Here is a 20,204-nt window from a genome sequence, read left to right on the forward strand (position 1 = left end):
GCAAACACCGGCTGCTTTATTACCGTTAGACGTCCGGCTGCCGCAGCCCCGCAGGGCACCGGTCAGTCACGGGCATGATTCGTGTGCTGTTAGATTTAACTCACTTCTTAGGGGCGATAAATAGGGACGTGATCAATAAAGTCAGAGCGCCGGAATCAAGGCTCCCTCTGAGAAGTGTGCTTCCATACAGTCCCTCCGATGGGACGGCAACTGTGACAAGCACAGAAGCCGGGGCCTCTCGGGGGGACACTGCTGGGGCGGGGGGTGCCGGTGCCGGGCACGGCAGGGGCCGGACGTCCTGGGCGGGCCCCAGGCAGCCAGGAAGCAGGGAGCCCGCAGCCCGCAGGGGGCCGTCACCCCTTGTCGTGAAACCCAGAGAAAAGAGCCAAGGAACCAGGTCTCATTCCGGCACCTGCTGGCAACCTAGTCAAATGGGGATGTCTTTGAAATCTAGACAGTTCTGATGATTCAATATCTTCCTCATTTCATCAACTGCGCGATTCCATGGGAACACATAATGCTGGTTTCCTGTAACTTCTTGATAAAAAATCTGCGAGGCTCCTGTCAAACACACCAGGGGGCTGGGTGCTCCCACACGGTGCCGCTGCAGCATGGGCCCCAGAGGGCGCTGCTGCACCCGCTGGACAGTCAGGGGAACTGGTGACAAGGCTTCTCCCTCAGGGCCATTCCTCCCAGGGAACAGGCCCGGCTGGGACAGCAGGTGCAGGCTGCGGAGCCCGGTGCGTGCATTTCCCGTAGACTGTCAGCCAGGCAGCCTCGCAGGCGGGGCTGGGCTCGGCCACAGCAACAGGTGAGCAGGCAGCACCGCGGCTCCCACCTTCCTGCCGGTGGAGACCGACCGGGAGACCGGCCCTCGGCTGGAGAAAACGCCACGTCTGTGCGGCCCAGCGAGGCGAGGGCGAGAAAGCCGCCGCCTGCACCGGAACCCAGCCCGCCTCCCCGGAACCTTCTGTGAGCAGCGCGCCCCCAGGCTGGGCTCCCGGGAAGGAACCGTGACGGACGGCGGACGGGAGGCCATCACTCGGAGGGCTTGGTGGCGACCTGGGAATTAACACTAACCCACACCAAGCGGTCCCTCGGGAGCAGCGCCAGGCGTGGGAGGCGGGGCTCCCAGCTACAGCCCCTTCTTGAGGGGCAGCTGGCCGTTGGCCCGGGGCGGGGCGGGGTACCGGGGCGGCGGCGGGGGCGCCACGAAGTTCCAGTCCACGGGGCTGAGCAGCTGCTGCGTCTTCTTGTGGGTCCAGTAGGGGTTGAGCACCAGCGTGAGGAGGCTCAGGCCCAGCAGGAAGAGCGCCAGGTGCGGCGGGTCCAGGGTGTCCCGCAGGCCCTCCCAGTGCTGCAGGCACACCCACCACATGTGGTAGGTGAGCACCATGCGGCAGTGGAACATGTGGACCATCAGCCACTGGTTCGCCTTCCAGAGCGGCGAGTCGGCCCAGCCAGCCTGCGGGGACACAACAGCGGTCAGCACGGCCGTGCACGGACACGTGTCCTGCCCAGGCCTCCCCCACCCCCGTGCCCAGCCCAGAGGGACAGCCCTCCCCGGGGGACAGCCCAGGAGCCGCTCAGGGCAAGGTCAGTTCCTGGCCCACGGGCTTTTGTGTATTTGACCTCAATGCCCTGGGACTGAGCCAGAGTGACCCTGCCGAGGTCATTCTATTCACAGGACACCTCGCTTTCAGGGCTGCAGCCAAACCACAGAGCCAGCCTGCTAAGGGTCCCTTCTCATGCTGGTCTCAGCCAGGACTTCTGGCCTCTGACCCCAGACTGTAGGCAACAGCAGCAGAGAGAGCAGACGGGTCCCCAGCGACTCCGCGGGAGCCTCCGAGGACACTCGGCCAGGGCGCTCCTTCTGGCGCGGCTGCTCAGCCGGCCACGGTCTGACCGGGAGTGCGGCCCTGCGTGTGCGCCAGTGTTCCCGTCAGCGCGTGGACGTGGCTTCGCTAAGTCACACTCAGTGACCCTCCGAGAAGGGGCACTCAAGACCTCCATCTGCCTCTGACAGGTGCTAGCTCTGTACATAACACAGAAACGTCAGATATAAAAGGCACAGGCCAGCTGCTGGCGGCCGGGCCCCTCACAAAGGGACAGCCAGCAGAGAGGAGGCCGGAGGTGGCGGCGCACGGCTGTCGGCCACGGACCCGGTGAGACAGTCTCAGCGGATGAAGAGCCATCCCGCTAACAGTCTAAAGGGAGGAATCGGTGAAAAGCGGGCTCCGGGCAGAGGGGTTTTCCAGACAAACGGGGACAGCGATGACAGCTGTGAGAGAGCGCGGATGCCGCTGGCTGTCAGGAAAGCCCTCCAGACCAGCGAGACGGGCCTCCCCCTGCCAGATGGCCCCGGAGGAGGAGGGCAGTGCTGAGGGGCGTGGGAATGAGCACCGAGCAGCCGCAGTGGGAAAGTGTGAGGTTTCATCTTCCAAAAGCAGAACTGGGACCCGACCCGGCACCCCATCTGTGGCCTCCAGGGGAAGTGGGCTCCGTGGCTCCTGTTCAGCCTCACCCGCTGCCACCTGGACCGCTCCAATGCGTGTGCACGGGGAGGCGTGTGCACGGGGAGGCGTGTGCACGGGGAGGCGTGTGCACGGGGAGGCGTGTGCACGGGGAGGCAGCACTCCACGGCCCCGCAGGTGACTGTCACATGGTCAGCCCGTGTCCGTCACACAGCGTTGGACACCTCTGTGTCCAGCACACCTGAGGGTCTGTCTCAGTCAAGGGCTGCACCGCAGCTGCAGGCTCCCCAGCCCCATTTAAACCACTTCTTTAACAGGAACAGAATTTGCCCTGGCTGGTGTGGCTCTGTGGACAGAACATCGGCCTGCAGACTGAAAAGTCCCGGATCTGATCCTGCTCAGGGCACGTGCCCGGGCTGCGGGCCTGATCCCCGGTAGTGGGTGTGCAGGAGGCAGCCGATCCGTGATTCTCTCTCATTATTGATGTTTCTATCTCTCTCCCTTCCTCTCTGAAATCAATAAACAAATTTTAAATTAAATTAAATTAAATTCAGCCAAAAACAGCTCTTGCTGGTGCCGCCTGCAGTCGCGCCGCCTGACGCCCCCCGGGGGGCGCTCACCTTCAGCAGCATCCAGGACACGCAGGTGAAGGGCGTGCTGACCTCCAGCAGCAGCGTGGCCATGGCCAGGTAGTGGCCGGCCTGCAGGTTGGCCAGCAGCCCCAGGAAGCCCAGGAAGGCGAAGAGGTGGTGCAGCGCCAGGAAGGGGTCGAAGGTGCGGAAGCGCGCGTTCGACAGGTGCAGGGCCGCGTTCTCGAAGCCGAAGAAGCCGGTGGCCGTGGCCACGTGGAACCAGGACCAGCTCTGCTGGGCGTGCACCTTGTCGGCCGCCAGCACCGGGTCCGCCAGCAGCGTCCACAGGCCCGCGGCCGAGCTCTGCACGCCGAACACGGCCCGCGTGGCCGCCAGGTTCCAGAAGACCTTCTCCTTGGCCACCAGGGCGTGGTACGTGGCATTCAGGGAGGAGGACAGCTGGTGGCACACCACGAAGACGCCCAGGTAGAAGGCGAAGCCGGCGGCCACCAGCGCGGCGCGGACCGGCCAGGAGGCGTAGTCCAGGTCGAAGACGCTCTCGGACGCGCCCTGCTCGCCCGCGAGACTCATGGTCCCGAGTCCCCGGTCGCGGCGCCCGCGGTCAGCTCAGGGCCGCCGGGCCCCACGCCGAGTCTCATCCAACACGAAGGGCCGGAGCGCGGCCGCTGGGGTCCTCATGTATCCGCCCTCCGCCTGAGGAAGAGAGACAAGGGCCTGACGTCGGCTGACCGGAAGCGGGACAACACGGCTCAGGTCCGCCTCGCCTCACCCTCACGCCTGCCTGCGGCCCTGGCACAGCACGGAGACGCCCCCCGGTCACGCATGAGAAAGGAAGTCACACGAGGACGGGAGGCCCAGCGGGGACAGGCCGCCCCCGCCCCCTCTCGGAGGCCATCCCAGGCCAGACCCCAGGCATTACCCTGGATGCAGCCTCTCGTCTTACCTGGCGGGGAAGGCCGGCCTACAAGCAGCTCCCCCGTCTGCGGGCCCATTCCCAGCTCAGGCCCCGGGCGGAGGGACAGAGCCGGCTCGCCTGGGGCAGGCCCAGCGGCCCAGGTCCTGGAGCCGCCGTCCAGCGGGCAGCTCTGCGGAGAGCACCGCGGAGGTGCTGCGTCCGGGGACCCAGCCGGTCTGGCGCACAGTAGGTGTCGGTGCCCCCGTGACCCCGTGGACAGAGGAACAGCAGGTCCTCCTTCTAACCTAACCGGGAAACACCCCTAGCTAAACCGAGCATCACGAGGACCGCGGGGAGAGTTCACGGCCCCGGCTCAGGCACTTCCTCCTGCGGCCGCAGGGTACGGAGGGGAGTGCCGTGCGCAGGCTTCCCCGGCACCAGCTTCTCTCCTCGGCAGACACAGGCCGCCCCGCACGGCCCTGCGATGCTGCCCTCACACCGTCGCTTCTCAGTGACCTGGGTTTGACGGACAGAGATCACTGAGCCGGGCTCTGAGGCACAGAGGTCCCAGCAGGCCCGAGGCTGCCTAGCCTGTGTGAGGACAGCAGGTCAGAGCCTGACCGCCTGACCTTGGAGCCCCAGGCCCCCGGCCTCCTGCACCTCCCCCGCTGCTGCTCAGTGAACCTCCAGTTTCTGAAAACACGGGCTCTCCTGGCCCCAGCCTGGACCTAACGGGTCCCCACTCCCCTCCCCGCCCTCAGGCCCAGCTGCCACCTCCTCCCCCAGGCCCTCCCAGGCCAGGGCTGCGCTGGGCTGGGAAGGGCCATCCTACAAGCTCCCACCGGCCACCGTCCCCAGCGGAGGCTCCAGCGTGCTCACGCTGCCCTGTGCTGACCCCCGGCCAGCCTGGACAGCCTCCGCCTCGGGGCCCACCGCGGGCAGCGCAGACGCCCGGGCACGGCGGAGTGCGACAGGCTCAGCTCTGCATGTCCCGGCTGCACACGGGACGTCTGTGACCCTGAAGGCACCTGCGAATCCACCTGCTCCGGCCGCGCCTGCTTCGGGGATCCGCCCGCGGGACCCACCAGGAGGCAGGTGGCCCTGGCGAAGCCGCCGGGGGAGCAGTCAGGTACAGAGTGGACACATGCCCCAGGACGTGACCTCGTGAAATAAAACGTGTTTGACATAAAACAAAGTTGTTCTGTACACAGACCTGGTGCGACTCCGGGCTAAGAGGCGGCAGGAGCACTCGGCTCTGGGTGTGGGTGTGGGGTTTTCCCGCCGGCTCTGATGTTCGCCTCCCTGGCTAGAGAGATGCATCCCCCAGCACAGCCAGGAGCACGCCTGGGCAGCCTGGGACCGCCCCCCCCTCAGCCATCCAGACCTGAGGCCAGGCCAGGTGCCAGGCAACCAGGGCCACGCCGACAGCCCCAGGCCCCCAACTGCTCAATCCAGCCACCCGCGTGTCCCCTGCCCACCTGCCCCTCCCGGGAAAGCCCCAAAGGGCCTGGCCTCGACCTTCCCCTCTCCTGCCACCTCCCCCCCTACCCCCCGACCCCCCGAGTCTCCCCATGAGGTGCTTGTCTGGGACCCGCGTGTAGTGGCCGGCCTCTCCGTGCTGCCCTGGCGGACCTCAGAGAGCACAGCTGCCTGTGCAGCACATCCGTCCCCCGCCCACCAGGCAGGGCGAGCACCAGGCGGTCCCAGGGCGCAGGCTGGGGAAGGTGAGCTCGGGGCGGGGCTCTGAGTGCTGGGTGGGGAGGAGCCCTCCCCCAGGGGACCCTCGTGACCCCGAGGGGCTGCCTGCCCGCACCCAGAGCTCCGCCCGGCGCCCTCAGCTTCTCCTCGGGCTTCTCCCTGACGGTCAGAGAGGGCTGGTTCCCGTTTTGCGCGGTTGCGTGACCGTGCCCTTGGCCGAGCCCGGAGGCTGACCGCGACCCGGTCCCCTCGGAAGTGCCAGAGCAGGGCTGTTGGTGGGGGCGGGATGAGGGCGCCAGGGCACTGGGACCAAGGAGCCAAGAGCAGCCGCTCAGTGGGTTCGAACCTTGGTTCTGCTGTCCAGGAGCTAAGAACACATTTCCTCCCACACCGGGTCAGGGCTGCCAGGGAATGAGAAACACAGACACAGGCAGGCTGGGGGGCCCATTTCTAACATGCAGCACCTGCTACGCGCCAGCGTGTTCAACTGCCCACCGCTCAGCACGGAGCACCAGGTCCCAGCTCTCAGACGCACAGGCTGGTGACGGTGATGGCCCGAGTCACAGGCTCCGCAGGGGCGGGACCAGGGATGAGGGACCGCCTGGGGCCGCTGAGGCCGCCCAGGCTGCGGCTTTCTGTGCCCGTGCCTGAGGACCATGCCGGCCCTGCGCCAGCACTCAGCTCTGCCTGCCTTCCTGCAGTGCCCACGGCTCCCCCGGTGCCCACAGGCAGGTGTAGACCACGGAGCTGGCATGGTCTCCAGTGCCGCCTGGGGTGAAGCCCTATGACCCAAGGGGGACAGCTCAGCTTCTCCCTTCCTCCGTGAGAGAACCAAACGATGGCAAAGGGTCTCCTCCTGCTGTGGCGGCTCTCGCTGTGAGCTACGCACCAAGCACACCAAGCCTGGCCGTCCTGAGCTCCGAACAGACCTCCCCAGTCCCCCTGCTGCCCCCTCCTCCCTGCTGCCCCCTTCCCTTTCCTTCCTGCCCCCTCCTCCGACTCCCCAGCCCCCATCTACAGCACAGTGGACCCTGGGACAAGAGCAGGGGTCAGGGAAGGTGGCCAAAGTGGACTGCCGGGCGAGGGAAACTGCAAGAGCAAAGGCTGTAAGACAAGGGACCACTCACCAGCTGCCCCGACTGCCTAGGACTCGGGAGGGGCCGGCACACGGACCCCAGCACGGGGCCCTCGTGTTTCTGAACCACAAGCTGGACTGTCTGATGGTGCAATGCCTGTGACAGGATGGGAGGTGCCAGGGCAGTGAGAGGCCCACACCGAGGGCAGGGAAGGCAGGGAGGGCAGGGGAAGGCAGGGGTGGGGCCAGCACCCCAGGGGGGAACGGAGCTGGCTCCAAGGACTGGGAGTCCAGGAATACACTGTCCTTCCAGGTCACACCCTGAGAAACCCCAGACTGGCGTCCGGCCTGTAGGTGCCCCTCTGAAGATGGTGCTCATTACAGACACACACAGCGCCACACATACACAGCTCCCACAGACACAACCAGTACAACTCGCTGCAGACACAACTCGCTACAAGTCCTATTGCCCCTCTCAGTCCCTAACCTCTCCCTCGCTGACCCTTGCTCAGGACCTCCCGCGTCTGCACAGCTGCGCGCACTGGTTTCTGGGCTGTGAGCACCTGCAGCGATGCCCAGGCCAGGGAAGCGCCTGAGCCACAGGACGAGGCCAGGCTGTGGGGATCCGCAGGGACCCAGCCAGGCCAGCGGAGCCGCCCATGCCCCTGCTGGACCCGCCCTGGCCCGCCCGGCCATCCTGGAGCCGCAGAGCCCCCGAGTGTCCTTTCTGGCTGCTCACTGACCACATCCCTCACCTTAGGCGGCACAGGGGACAGGGCCCGCATGCCCGCCTCACCCAGGCCCCAACGTAGGGCTTCTCCCTGTAGGCCTACAGATAACTGTTCCCCTCCCAGGGGACACTGGGGACCCCACAGCAGGCATCACCCCGCTCTTTGGATCAAGCCCAGCCCCTCCACAGCAGCCGCTCTGGGACTGAAGGAATGTAGAGGAGCCGCAGCCCAGAGGGAAGTGAAGACGCGAAAGCAGCTGACTCCGCAGCTTCATTTCGGCGGGAGAGCCTGTCCACAGCCATGGCGCCTCCTTTCTCTGCAGGCCCGGCGGCCGCCGCTCCGGGCATGTTTAATAAATGAGACGGGCAGGCCCTGTGGGTCCCGGACACACCTGTGGGTGCACAGGGCGCCCGATCGCTGTGGACACCGCCCGGCACTTGTGAGTGGTGAGCACACGGACCCCACCCTTGGAAATGAAGTAAAAAACAGGACAGAAAGGCCGGTGCCATGTCCCGCTGGACTATTGAGTAACAAGCCCCGAGGGCCACGGGACTGGCCAGGGCCCGCCAACCTCAGCCTGCGGAGCAGAGGCTGACCTGCAGGACAGGACCAGGGGCGGGCGTTCCTGCCCGAGACACCCCGCTGCTCCCCGCCAGGCTGCCCCCGGAGGCTGCTCCCCGCAGGTGCCCTCACCCCGCACCCACTGCCCGGCCTCACCCAGTGGTCGCAGGGCTCCCTCCTCCCGCCATGGGCTCAGCCAGCCCGCAGGAGCTCCCCGCAGCCACAGGAATTGTTTGCAACATCCCGAGCCTTAACGTTAACAGATTGCAACAGAGTTTCCTCCCAGACCGGAGATCCCGGCTCCATGGAGGAAACTCAGACACCAGACCGGGCGTGACGCCGTGACGCCCAGCTCTCAGCAGCCCGGGCCGGGTGCCTGCGGGCTCACTGGGGCTCAACGTCAGCTCCCACTGCCCGGAAAGGCCGGAGGGGCTGCCTGGATGTGGGGGGGGGGGAAGGCCAGCCCCCGGGGGCCCTGGGGGTGACTCAGACAGCGCCCCGGCACCCCGCACCCGCCCCCCCGCCGCCTGTCACCCCCAAGTCCCCCAAGTCCAGGCCGATGCCCAGCGAGGACCCGCTGCACCGCGGCCTTCCCGGCCCCCGCACCCCCGCACCCCCTATCCCGGGACCACCGACCCGCTGCCCGGGAGCCCGCGGCCCGGACCCCAGCAGAACCGGACCCGGAGCCCGGGCCGCTGGGCCTCCCCGCCCTCCGCCCTGGCACCCGGAGCCCGGCCCCGCGCCCTCCCCGCCGGCCCCGCGCCCTCACCTGCGCGCCGCCCCGCGCGGACCCCGCGCACCGCTGCGCTCCCGGCGCCGGTCACCCGCGCGCGCCGCCCCGCCCTCCCCGCCCGCCATCGCGACCCCGGGGCAGGCGCGGGCGCGCATGCGCAGGCCGGTGGGCGGGGCCTGAGCGGTGGGCGGGGCTGGGCGGAACCACTGGCTCTCGGGGCAGGGGGGAGAGAGGGCGGAACCACGGGCGGGGCGGGGGGCCCTTGGGGGACGGGCTCTGCGCGGAGGGCTCCTCCGGGCGGACCCCACTAGCACCCCAGTCGCGCCCCCCGAGTCCCCGGGGAGCCCCGGTGACCCCTGAGCTCCCGGCGCCACGCATGGACTCTCCCACTGAAGCCGCCCCCGCTGCTCAAGTCCCTGGAGACCGGAGCGCGGCGATGGGGCCGCCCCACCAGCCCTGGGAGAGCCTGACGCTGCAGTTTCACTTCCGACCTGGACCCGTGACCGTGACCTGCAGTGACCCGGTCCTCCCGCCGCTCCGCTGTGAACGAAGAGAGCCGCACGCTGCCCTGGCAGCTCAGGGAGGCTGCGTGGCAGTCTTGCAAACCCAGAGACCTAAGATCACCACAAAAGATGGCTTGGAAATTAAATATCTAACAGGTTATAATGGGTAGTCACGTCCCAGATATTTCACCTGACAAAGATCAATTTAAATCTTTACTGAGCCCATCTGCCTCCCCGCCTCTGAGATAACATATCTGTGAGATGTCTGGGTTTGTAACTTCCTTTTACCCCAGACCCCTCAGGGCAAAACCAAATGTGGTGAGCACCAGGACAGATGCCTCAAATTCCTTCTTTATCATGTTAATTGTTCCTGCACTCACCTGAGTACACGTCCGTCATTTTACTTTTTATCCAATCCCAGGAGTTTCCCACCGCTTTGCTTTCTCCGCCTCCCTAACCCATCACCAATGAATTTCATGTAACCCACCTCTGTCCCTCCTTTGATTTCTGTGTATAAATAGAGAAATATAACCCGCCATTCTTCGGAGCATTATCTCAATCCGTTGAGATTCTGCTTCCTGGCCTGTGTCGACAATTTGGCTCAAATAAACTCACAAAAATTCTTTATAGGTTTCAATATTTTTTTTGTTAACAGAGTGAACCCGCCCTGCCCAGCCTGGCCCAGCCCAGCTCAGCCCAGCACAGCGCCCCTCCCAGGAGGGCCCTGGAGAAGGCAGTTAACCCGAGTATGCCCCCTGGTCCCTGGGCCTGAGGTTTCCAGCCACTGCATCACTTCATCCCGCACAGAGGCATCTGCAGCAGCGCCGCGCCTGTCAGCCCTGCCCCACCTGTCAGCCCCCCACCTGTCAGCCCCCACCTCTCAGAGCCCAGGTCCCCTGGAGAGTGCAGGTGCCCGCGCAGAGCACTGCCCTGAGGGGACAGCAGCCCTCAGGTGGGAATTCAGCGCCTATCACTTAATTTAAAGAGGAATTGATCTGAGATACGGGGTGAGCCAGGTTTATAAGGCGGGTGCACACACCCCCCCCCCCCCGCCCCCGTGAGCTGAGCTCTGTGCACAGAGCAGAGTTTTGCCGGTCTGCACCCCCTTCCCGCACAAAGGCAGCCACAGCGGGGCCGGCCCGGGGCCTGGAGCTGGGCTGAGGGCAGGTGCCTGGCCAGGCCTGGGGGAGCCCGCAGCCTCACCTTCTGGCAGAGAAAACTGGCTTTGGAGTCAGACCTGGCTCAGCGCTGAGGCGGGAGCTGTGCTGGGACCGCGGCACCCCACTGATCCGTGTGGACTCCCCGGGGTGGGGCTCGGATGCCCCGCTGGCCGGGAGGGACCCCCCGGTGCCTGAGCAGCGCCCGGGCCAAGATTGTCACCCAAGCCTCTCGTCTTTAAGGCCGTCACCACCCCGGGGGCCCCCTGAGGCTGGGATGGAAGACCGGCCAGACCCGGAGGCCAGGGCGGGCCCTCCCTGGGGCTGGTGATAGCCTGGCTCCAGGACACCGAGGGGACAGATAAGAGGCTTAGGATGACCCGCCCTCGGGGTGGGGAGCCCGTTCTCACCGAGACGCTGCTCGGTGGCCGCTGGTCCGGCTGGCACCCGACCCTAAACTGGGAAAGTCCTCGGCAAGGGGAATGGGGAACTGGGATGGACGGCCCCGGGGGCCTGTCCTCCCCGGCCTGTCACCCCTCCTGCGGTTTGACCTCCTCCTGACCTTTCCTCCCTGGAGGTAACTGTGAGGCCCGCGGGCAGTTCCACCCTCAGGCCTCATGCAGGCTTCCCCTCAGGAGGACAGGACCGGGAAAGCTCACTGGACACAGGCGTTAGGCCACAGGAGGACTGGACCCCTGAAGGCACCTGAGCCCCCGCCCCGCCCCCCCTTCCCCCGCAGCCCAGCCCAGCTCGGCCCAGACCCACCCTGATGGCTTCTGCCCGGGACTGCACTTGAGGATGGAGCCCCAGCGCCCGGGGCTGCCCCAGGCTGCCCCCTCGCCTCCCTCACTTCCCCCATTTCCCTCATTTCAGTCCAGGCAGCCCTTCCTTTGCATATCCCACCCCCACCCCTTCCCTTAAATAAATTCCGTTTTTCTTTATCCACCATCTGAGACTGCTTATGAGCCTGCCCGCCCACCCCCATGCTGACCTTCCACTCTGGCCTGGCCTTCCACACACAACACCCCAATACAACACCCCAATAACAACACCCCAATGACAACACCCCAATGACAACACTCCAATACAACACCCCAATACAACACCCCAATAACAACACCCCATCGACAACACCCCAATACACACCCCAATACAACACCCCAATAACAACACCCCCAATAACACCCCAATAACAACACCCAACGACAACACCCCAACGACAACACCCCAATGACAACACCCCAATACAACACTCCAATAACAACACCCCAATGACAACACTCCAATACAACACCCCAATACACACCCAACAACAACACCTCATCGACAACACCCCAATACAACACCCCAATAACAACACCCCCAATAACAACACCCCAATAACAACACCCCAATGACAACACCGAGCCTGCTCTGCATTTCCACTCCAGGCCCAGAAGAGCCACAAGAGGTGGGGAAGAGGTGGCGGGGAGAAGGGGTGAGGGCGCCACCCCCTGCCCCAGCTGCAATGACTGGCGCTGACCAATCCACTAAGACGGGCCCCTCCGGGCTTCCGGCCCTAAGATCGCCCCTAAAAGCCCTGGAAGGCCAACCCCTATTTTGTAAAACTTCTGTTTGGAATTCGCTGCTGTTTTTTTAGACGGCCTCTATTCTATAAACAAACAAACAAACAAACAAACGAATAAATAACTTTGCTTTCCAGCTGCTCTAGCCTGCTGGAATCACAAGGAAGATAAACTAGCCTTCTGACCTTGTAGGCCGGAGATTAGGCACGCCCACGCTCGCACGCCTGGTGTGTTTTAATTGGATAGAGCTGTGTTGTTTTCAAGGCCAGCAGCTTCAGCGCGATAACCACTGAGCACACGCGGGGCTGGCTCTCTAAGGAGGGAAGTTCTGCTTGTAGCTCTGCTCAGAATTTGAATCCATGTTCGCTGAGCCCCCGGCGAATACCGGGTGACTCGGAGTGCTCCGAGCATTGCTCGATGGATCCCCGTCCTGTGACAGCCCAGCCCATCCCGCTTTCTCCCTCCTGGGCTCCCCAGATCTCCCCTGCTTCTGGCATCTCCTTTCACTGAGGGGCCCCGGGAGCCAGCCACGGGGGAGCCACAGGCAGGGCAGTGGCAGCTCCTCCAGGCTCACCCCTGAGCCCACCCCCAGCCCCCTTTTCTCTGACCCTCGGTGAGCGGACAGCAGCCGCCAGGCTCTGCTGGTGCTTCTGTCCCTCCCCCGCCCCATCCCCCTGGCCGGTGCTGGGCAGCCCTTCCCATGCATATCCCCCCACACACACACTTCCCTTAAATAAATTCCGTTTTCTTAAACCACCATCTGAGACGGGTGTTGAGCCTGCCCACCCACCCTCGACTGACCTTCCATGCTGGCCTTCCAATGACAACACCCCAATGACAACACCCAATGACAACACCCCCAATGACAACACCGAGCCTGCGCTGCCTTTCCGCTGTCTCGCTGTCCCAGCCGTCACAAACGTGCCCTCACATCACCTGGACTCGAACCTCGGAATCCCTCCTGCACACAGTCAACAGCCCACACGGGACCGGCCGCCATGGCAGACCCGCTCTGGCCCACACACACTCACACACACACACACACACACACACAGGATGCCACGGTACACACACACACACACACACACACACACACACGCACACGCACGCAGGATGCCACGGTGCTGTTCCGTGCGGGCGCGGGCAGGTTCCCGCCGCCTCTCCCCGCTGTGCAGGGTGCGGTAGGTCGGCCCAGTCAGGTGCTGAGCGGAGAGCCAGGAGCCCTCCAGTCAGACATGTGGTGACTCCCTGGCCGGGAGTCATCGGGCAGGCTGTCTCTGCACGCTGCCCTGGTTACAGCCATGACAACAGTCACCACCTGACACACCACGGTCACCGGTGACGAACGCCCAGGTGCAGCGGGAGGCCTGACTCCCACCCACGCCTCCCTCCTGTGAGCACCAGGTGTGTGACCTGCCAGCCTCCTCCATTCTCCAGCCTCCCTCCTCCCTCCTCCCTCCTCCCTCCTCCCTCCTCCATCCCCTATCCCCTATCCTCCATCCTCCATCCTCCCTACTCCATCCTCCCTCCTCCCTCCTCCATCCCCTATCCTCTAACCTCCATTTTCCATTCTCCCTTCTCCCTCCTCCCTCCTCCCTCCTCCATCCCCTATCCCCTATCCCCTATCCTCTATCCTCCATTTTCCATCCTCCCTTCTCCCTCCTCCCTTCTCCATCCCCTATCCCCTATCCTCCATCCCCTATCCCCTATCCTCCATCCCCTATCCCCTATCCCCTATCCTCTATCCTCCATCCTCCCTACTCCATCCTCCCTCCTCCCTCCTCCATCCCCTATCCTCTATCCTCCCTTCTCCATCCTCCATCCTCCTTCCTCCCTCCTCCATCCCCTATCCTCTATCCTCCATCCTCTATCCTCCTTCCTCCAACCCCTATCCTCCACATTCTCCATCCTCCCTCCTCCCTCCTCCCTCCTCCATCCCCTATCCCCTATCCCCTATCCTCTATCCTCCATTTTCCATCCTCCCTTCTCCCTCCTCCCTTCTCCATCCCCTATCCCCTATCCTCCATCCCCTATCCTCTATCCTCCATCCTCCCTACTCCCTCCTCCCTCCTCCCTCCTCCATCCCCTATCCTCTATCCTCCCTTCTCCATCCTCCATCCTCCTTCCTCCCTCCTCCATCCCCTATCCTCTATCCTCCATCCTCTATCCTCCTTCCTCCAACCCCTATCCTCCACATTCTCCATCCTCCCTCCTCCCTCCTCCCTCCTCCATCCCCTATCCCCTATCCCCTATCCTCTATCCTCCATTTTCCATCCTCCCTTCTCCCTCCTCCCTTCTCCATCCCCTATCCCCTATCCTCCATCCCCTATCCTCTATCCTCCATCCTCCCTACTCCCTCCTCCCTCCTCCCTCCTCCATCCCCTATCCCCTATCCTCCATCCCCTATCCTCTATCCCCTATCCTCTATCCTCCATCCTCCATCCTCCCTCCTCCCTCCTCCCTCCTCCATCCCCTATCCCCTATCCTCCATCCCCTATCCTCTATCCCCTATCCTCTATCCTCCATCCTCCCTACTCCATCCTCCCTCCTCCCTCCTCCATCCCCTATCCTCTATCCTCCATTTTCCATTCTCCCTTCTCCCTCCTCCCTTCTCCCTCCTCCCTTCTCCATCCCCTATCCCCTATCCTCTATCCTCTATCCTCCCTACTCCATCCTCCCTCCTCCCTCCTCCCTCCTCCATCCCCTATCCTCTATCCTCCATTTTCCATCCTCCCTTCTCCCTCCTCCCTTCTCCATCCCCTATCCCCTATCCTCCATCCTCCCTACTCCCTCCTCCCTCCTCCCTCCTCCATCCTCCATCACGCCTCAGGGGGTGAGTGTCAACCTCTGAACCAGGAGGTCACAGTTCGATTCCAAGGCAGAGCATATGCCTGGGTGTGGGCTCCATCCCCAGTGGGGGGTGTGCAGGAGGCAGCCGATCCTGGACTCTCTCAGCATTGATGTTTCTATCTCTCTCCCTCTCACTTCCTCTCTGACATCAATAAAAATATTTTTTTAAAGAGGAAAGAAAAGGACACATTTTTAAAAGACAGAGAGGTGGGCGGTTTCCGCTCTCCTGCTAGTTCTTTCTAGGAACCGGGCAGAGGAGGGGGCGCAGAGGAGGAGGGAGGGAGGGGGAGAGACGGGGGAGGGAGGAGCGGGGAGGAGGGAGCCTCAGTGGGCAGCACCCCTCCCTGGGAGAGTGCGCCTCACACTGGGCTTCCAGAAAACAGGGCAGGCACCACGTCCACCCAGCAGGAACCGGGTGATTCTCGGGACCAAGGCAGTGCGGCCCCCTCAGCCCCCCGCCCCCCCTCAGCCATACCCCGCCCCCCTTAGCCCCCCCCGCCCCCCTCAGCCATACCCCGCCCCCCCCCAGCCATACCCCGCCCCCCTTAGCCCACCCCGCCCCCCTCAGCCATACCCCGCCCCCCTCAGCCCCCCCGCCCCCCCCAGCCATACCCCGCCCCCCTCAGCCCCCACCTCGGCCCCCCTCAGCCATACCCCGCCCCCCCAGCCATACCCCGCCCCCCTCAGCCCCCACCTCGGCCCCCCTCAGCCATACCCCGCCCCCCTCAGCCCCCCCGCCCCCCCCAGCCATTCCCCGCCCCCCTCAGCCCCACCCGGCCCCCCTCAGCCCCCACCTCGGCCCCCCTCAGCCATACCCCGCCCCCCCCCCAGCCATACCCCGCCCCCCTCAGCCCCACCGCCCCCCCCAGCCATTCCCCGCCCCCCTCAGCCCCACCTCGGCCCCCCTCAGCCATACCCCGCCCCCCCCCAGCCATACCCCGCCCCCCTCAGCCCCACCCCGCCCCCCTCAGCCTCCAGGCCCACTGGCCCTGTGCTGACGGGTCACTCCCCTGGGCTGGCCGCTGGTCCGGTCCCGACCCCCTCACCGGTGCTGTGACCCTGCGGCCGCCAGGAATGCCGGGATGGCCTGGGTGCTGGTGCCTGGTCATTAGCCTCGCACCCCCTGCCCGTCACCGGCTGTGGGTTCCAAACACCATGGCCTGGGCCAGTCTATTGTGAAGAAGTGGAGTTGGAAAAAGTTTGATTTTAAAAAATTTGTCTCTCAGAATAAATGTCAATCACTGTCCTGCTGACTTGGCTCTGCTGGCTGGTGAGCTTGCCGCCCCGGGCCTAGGGGAAGGAGCATCTCCTGGGGCCGCGCCTGCTCCTGTGCGGCTGGGCCAGGCTGCCTGGGCCCACGGGGACGCGGGGGCTGGGCGGGGGTCGGCCCGGCCGGCGGCTGCGGCCCCTGCTGGTGACCGCGGGCTGATGGCTGAGCACACACTGAGACGGTGAACGGTCTCTGCCGTCCCCTCAGCATCAGCACCCCCTGGTCAGAGCGCAGCTACCCCTGAGGGCTGGCCCCCCACCCCCTGGGACCCTGGGAGCTCAGGACTGCAACCGTCCGGGGCAAAGGGTCCCTCCAGGGCGCCCTGGCCGCCCTCCTGCCGCAGGCTGGTCCCCGCGCGGGGTGGGGCTGGAGGCGCTCCAGACGCCAAGCTGTGCCCACAACAAAGACGACAGCGCCCGGCGGGCGGGGCCGTGGGTGCGCGGACCTGTGAGCAGGAGGTCACAGTGCCATTCCCGGTCAGGATCCTGGCCCAGGGGGCGTGCAGGAGGCGGCCGGCCCGCGATTCCCTGTCATCGTGGATGTTCCCCTCTCTCTCCCTCTCCCCTCCTCTCCGACATCAATTAAAAAGTAAATATATAAAAGGCAGGCCAGCCCGGGGGCGGAGAAACCTCTGGGGGAGAGAGGCTCCCCCCTCCCCCACCCCCATCCCCCCCCGCCCCCCAGTACAGCCTGGATCCCTGGGAGAGGCTGAGCCGGAGTGAGCCTCCGCCCCAACAGGCCCGTCCGGCTCCGGCTCCGGTCGGCTCGGCCCGGGCCGGCTCCCGGTGACCCGCCGGGCGACTCAGAACCGCCTGACTGGCTGGCTCAGAAGCTGCGCCTCGGTCTCTCCTCAGCCCAGCGCCCACTCCCGGAGCCGCCCTCCGCCCGGCACGGCGCGGTGGGACCGCCGAGCCACACCCCCGCGCGGCCGTGCCCCCCGGAGCTGGGGCCAGGCCAGGGCCCCCGGGCAGGCTGGGGAGGATGCGGGAAGCTCACCTGCCTTCCAGCCGGAGCAGAGACGATGTGACACCAGATCAGGGCCCACAGCGGCCGCAGGACCGTCCGCGCCGGCCGCCCTCAGGGCCACCCCTGCCAGAGCCGGGGGCAGGCTCAGGGGGCAGCTCGGAGCTCCAGGCGGCAGGACGGACGCAGCCCTCCTCGGCGGGCCTGACGCCGGGAAGGCTGTCCCTGGCTGTAGCCATGGCCGTGGGTGTGGGGCGGGGCGCAGGCCTGACTCACTCGGCACGAGGACCGAGGTGTCGCCACGGCCCGCAGCCGCCCACGGTCTGCTGGGACGCCAGACGGCCCAGCGAGCACCGGGCACCCCGGTGACCCTGTGAGCGTCCAGGCAGAGACCACGCCGGGCGGGATGGTGAGGCCGGGGAGAGGCCCCGGCAGGCCACATGGGGTCACCGCACGCTGCTCTCCAGGGGAGAGCCCCATTTCCAGAACAAACCTGCCCACGGCCCTTTATCTCTGTGCTCAGGCGATCGCACCCGTAACCCAGTGACCAACCACCCAGTTCCCTCTGACCTCCCGCCTGTGGGCCGAGAGCTCTCCTCCTCCCCTTCCTCCCACTTCCCTCTCCCCTTCCCCCTCCTTCTCTTCCTCCCCCTCCACCTCCTTCTCCTCCTTCTCTTCTTCTTCCTCTTCCTTCTTCTTCTGCAAATATATTTTTATTGGTTTCAGAGAGGAAGGAAAGATAGAGAGAGGAACTTCAATGATGAGAATCATAGACCACTGCCTCCTGCACGCCCCCTGCTGGGGATGGAGCCTGCAACCCCGGCAGGTACCCTGACAGGGAATCCAATCGTGACCTCCTGGTTCACAGGTCGACGCTCAGCACTGAGCCACACCAGCCAGTGTTTTCAGGAACGCGGCCCCAGGACACGCGTTCAGGCCTGGCTGGGGCTCAGGGCTCAGGGCTGGAGGGTGCCCGGGGCCGGGGTGGGTCAGGCCTGCATTCCAGGGCAGAGGAATCTGGGTCGGTGTAGGCACCACGCCCACCCCATCACGGGATCTCCGGGCGCGTACCCACGGCCAGGCTGGAAATTCCCGGGGATCCCAGCTGTGCGGCCAGCTGTGCCGGGGCAGGCCGGAGGGAGGAGGGCGGTGGGGGGGAGGGAGCCACCGCCCGCACACCGTCACCGGGGAAACATGTTTGGAACCGCCGAGGTCAGGCGTGCGGCCTGGCCTTTGCCTGACTGGGAGCTCTGGGCGGGCGTGTGGGCGGGCGGTCCCCTGTCAGGTAAGAGACTAAAGGAGTGAAAAGACCCCGGTCTCAGCCACTCCCGGGACACACGGTGTGGAGGCCGGAAAGCTGCCCGGAGAGGAGATCTTTTTTTATTTATTTTTATTTTTTTTTAAATATATTTTATTGATTTTTTATGGAGAGGAAGGGAGAGGGATAGAGAGTCAGAAACATCCATCAGCTGCCTCCTGCACACCCCCCATTGGGGATGTGCCCACAACCAAGGTACATGCCCTTGACCGGAATCAAACCTGGGACCCTTCAGTCCGCAGGCCGACGCTCTATCCACTGAGCCGAACCGGTTTCAGCCGGAGAGTAGATCTTAAAGTCTCACCGTCCCCGCGGGGACCCACGCCGGCCCGGCTGGTGGTGGGAGCATTTCCAGATGGACTCAGCCTCTGGCTACGCCGAGCCCGGGGCAATGCCGCCCGCCCACTGCTCCTCGGCAAAGATAATAAATAAATAAAGAGAGAGAATCCGGGCCGCGCAGGCCAGGCGGCCGCCCACCCCTCCTCCGGGCGTGCGTGCGGCTCTGCCTGAGGGTTCCCTCCTGGCCGCACTGGTGAAGGCTGGAATCCTGACCGGGCTGCTGGGGCTGCACCGGGAACACTCTCCCCTGGGGGGCCGGAGCACGTGGGGCCCGCCGGGGCGGCTGCGGGCGCACAGCGCCGGCCTGCGGACTGAGGGGTCCCGGGCTCCATCCCAGGCAGGGCACAGGCCCGGGCTGTGGGCTCCATCCCCAGTGCGGGGGGTGGGGGTGAGGGTGCAGGAGGCAGCTGACCCATGGTTCTCTCTCACCTTTGATGTTTCTGTCTCCCTCTCCCTCCCCCTTCCTCTCGGAATAAAATAAAACCAATAAAACATACTTAAGAAGGAAAGACCCGTCACTTCCTTCTCCGGCGTCCTGTTTGTTTCTGTGCCGCGTGGGCTCCCTGAGGCAGCATGTGTGCTCCGGGGACTGTGTCCTCACAGCCCCGTGCTCCACGCCGGCAGGGAAGGGAGCGGGCGGCGTCAGCTCCTTTAGAAACTGCTATGGCTTCCCCGGTCCCCTGGGCAGCCCCCTGGCGCAGACGGCGTGGAGAACCACCCTGAGGCTGTGCCCCAGGCTCTCACAGGCGGGGAAGGCCTGTGTGCGGGGTTCGTGCTGCCCCCTGGGGGCCGATCTTGGCGCTGCAACGCCCTTGTCCAGCCTCTCCCGGGTGAGTCCCATGTCCTTTGCCGGAGCCACCCGTATCCCAGGGCAACTCGGGTACGTTTCCCCTACAGACAGTGGCTTCCGAAGCCCCTCGGTCCCTCACAGCCCCTTTAACCATCAACCCCCAGACGGGTCTGCTGGGCGCCGGTGCCTAATCCACAGGCGGCTCCCGTCCGACTCCCCGGCGTGGACGGCGGTGGCCTCGGAGCGTGTGCAGGCTGCGGCTCCGGCTGCGTCCGCTCCTCAGAGCCGCCATCGCCCCATCGGACGCGGTGCGCAGCCTCAGCGGGGCCCGTCTGGGTTCTCTGACAAACCCTTCCCTGCTGCAGCTGAGACCGTTCTCACTGGAGCGACAGACACTAGAAATGGCTCACAGGCTTTTACAAAGCGGCAGCCAAGCATCCTTAGGGAGCATGGACACCCCCGCCCCCCCCCCCCCACACACACATACACATACACACACACCACCACCACCACCACCACCACCAAAGGCTGGGCCTGGAGGATGCGGGGGCCCTGGCGAAGGTCACAGGCTCCTCAGCATCAGCCCCCCGCCCCCTCCTTTAAGGAGAGAGTCACCTGCCGATGGCGCAGCTCCGAGCGGGAGCCCTCGGGTCCCCGGTGGTGCCCGCCTGGGCCAGCCCCCACGGCCT

At 65.1% G+C, this 20,204-nt stretch overlaps 1 protein-coding gene across 3 annotated transcripts; it reads right to left on the reverse strand.

Moving 5' to 3' along the window:
* Positions 1-19,318, reverse strand: CLN8 (CLN8 transmembrane ER and ERGIC protein). Of its 3 annotated transcripts, none has more exons than XM_084878364.1 (3): positions 19,223-19,318; positions 3,095-3,760; positions 1-1,465 (listed from the first exon to the last, which is right to left on the reverse strand). In XM_084878364.1, the coding sequence occupies exons 2-3, from the start codon at positions 3,635-3,637 to the stop codon at positions 1,136-1,138; spliced, it is 873 nt and encodes a 290-aa protein (XP_084734490.1). In that variant the 5' UTR covers positions 3,638-3,760; positions 19,223-19,318; the 3' UTR covers positions 1-1,135. The 3 variants fall into 3 exon arrangements, with proteins under 3 accessions (XP_084734490.1, XP_084734489.1, XP_084734488.1); XM_084878363.1 differs by lacking the exon at positions 19,223-19,318 and adding an exon at positions 10,467-10,616; XM_084878362.1 differs by lacking the exon at positions 19,223-19,318 and adding an exon at positions 8,797-8,928.
* Between the last annotated feature and the right edge of the window lie 886 nt (positions 19,319-20,204).

This window comes from Pipistrellus hanaki (genome assembly GCF_964339955.1).
Source record: "Pipistrellus hanaki genome assembly, chromosome: 3".
In the NCBI taxonomy this organism is placed as follows: Eukaryota; Metazoa; Chordata; class Mammalia; order Chiroptera; family Vespertilionidae; genus Pipistrellus; species Pipistrellus hanaki.

What these genes read in the sequence shown, in the direction of transcription:
- CLN8 (XM_084878364.1), bottom strand. Translation starts at nt 3,637, where the DNA reads ATGAGTCTCGCGGGCGAGCAGGGCGCGTCCGAGAGCGTCTTCGACCTG. An exon ending in TGTCCTGGATGCTGCTGAAG is followed by an intron (nt 1,466 to 3,094) that starts GTGAGCGCCCCC and finishes GTGTCCCCGCAG; the next exon opens with GCTGGCTGGGCCGACTCGCC.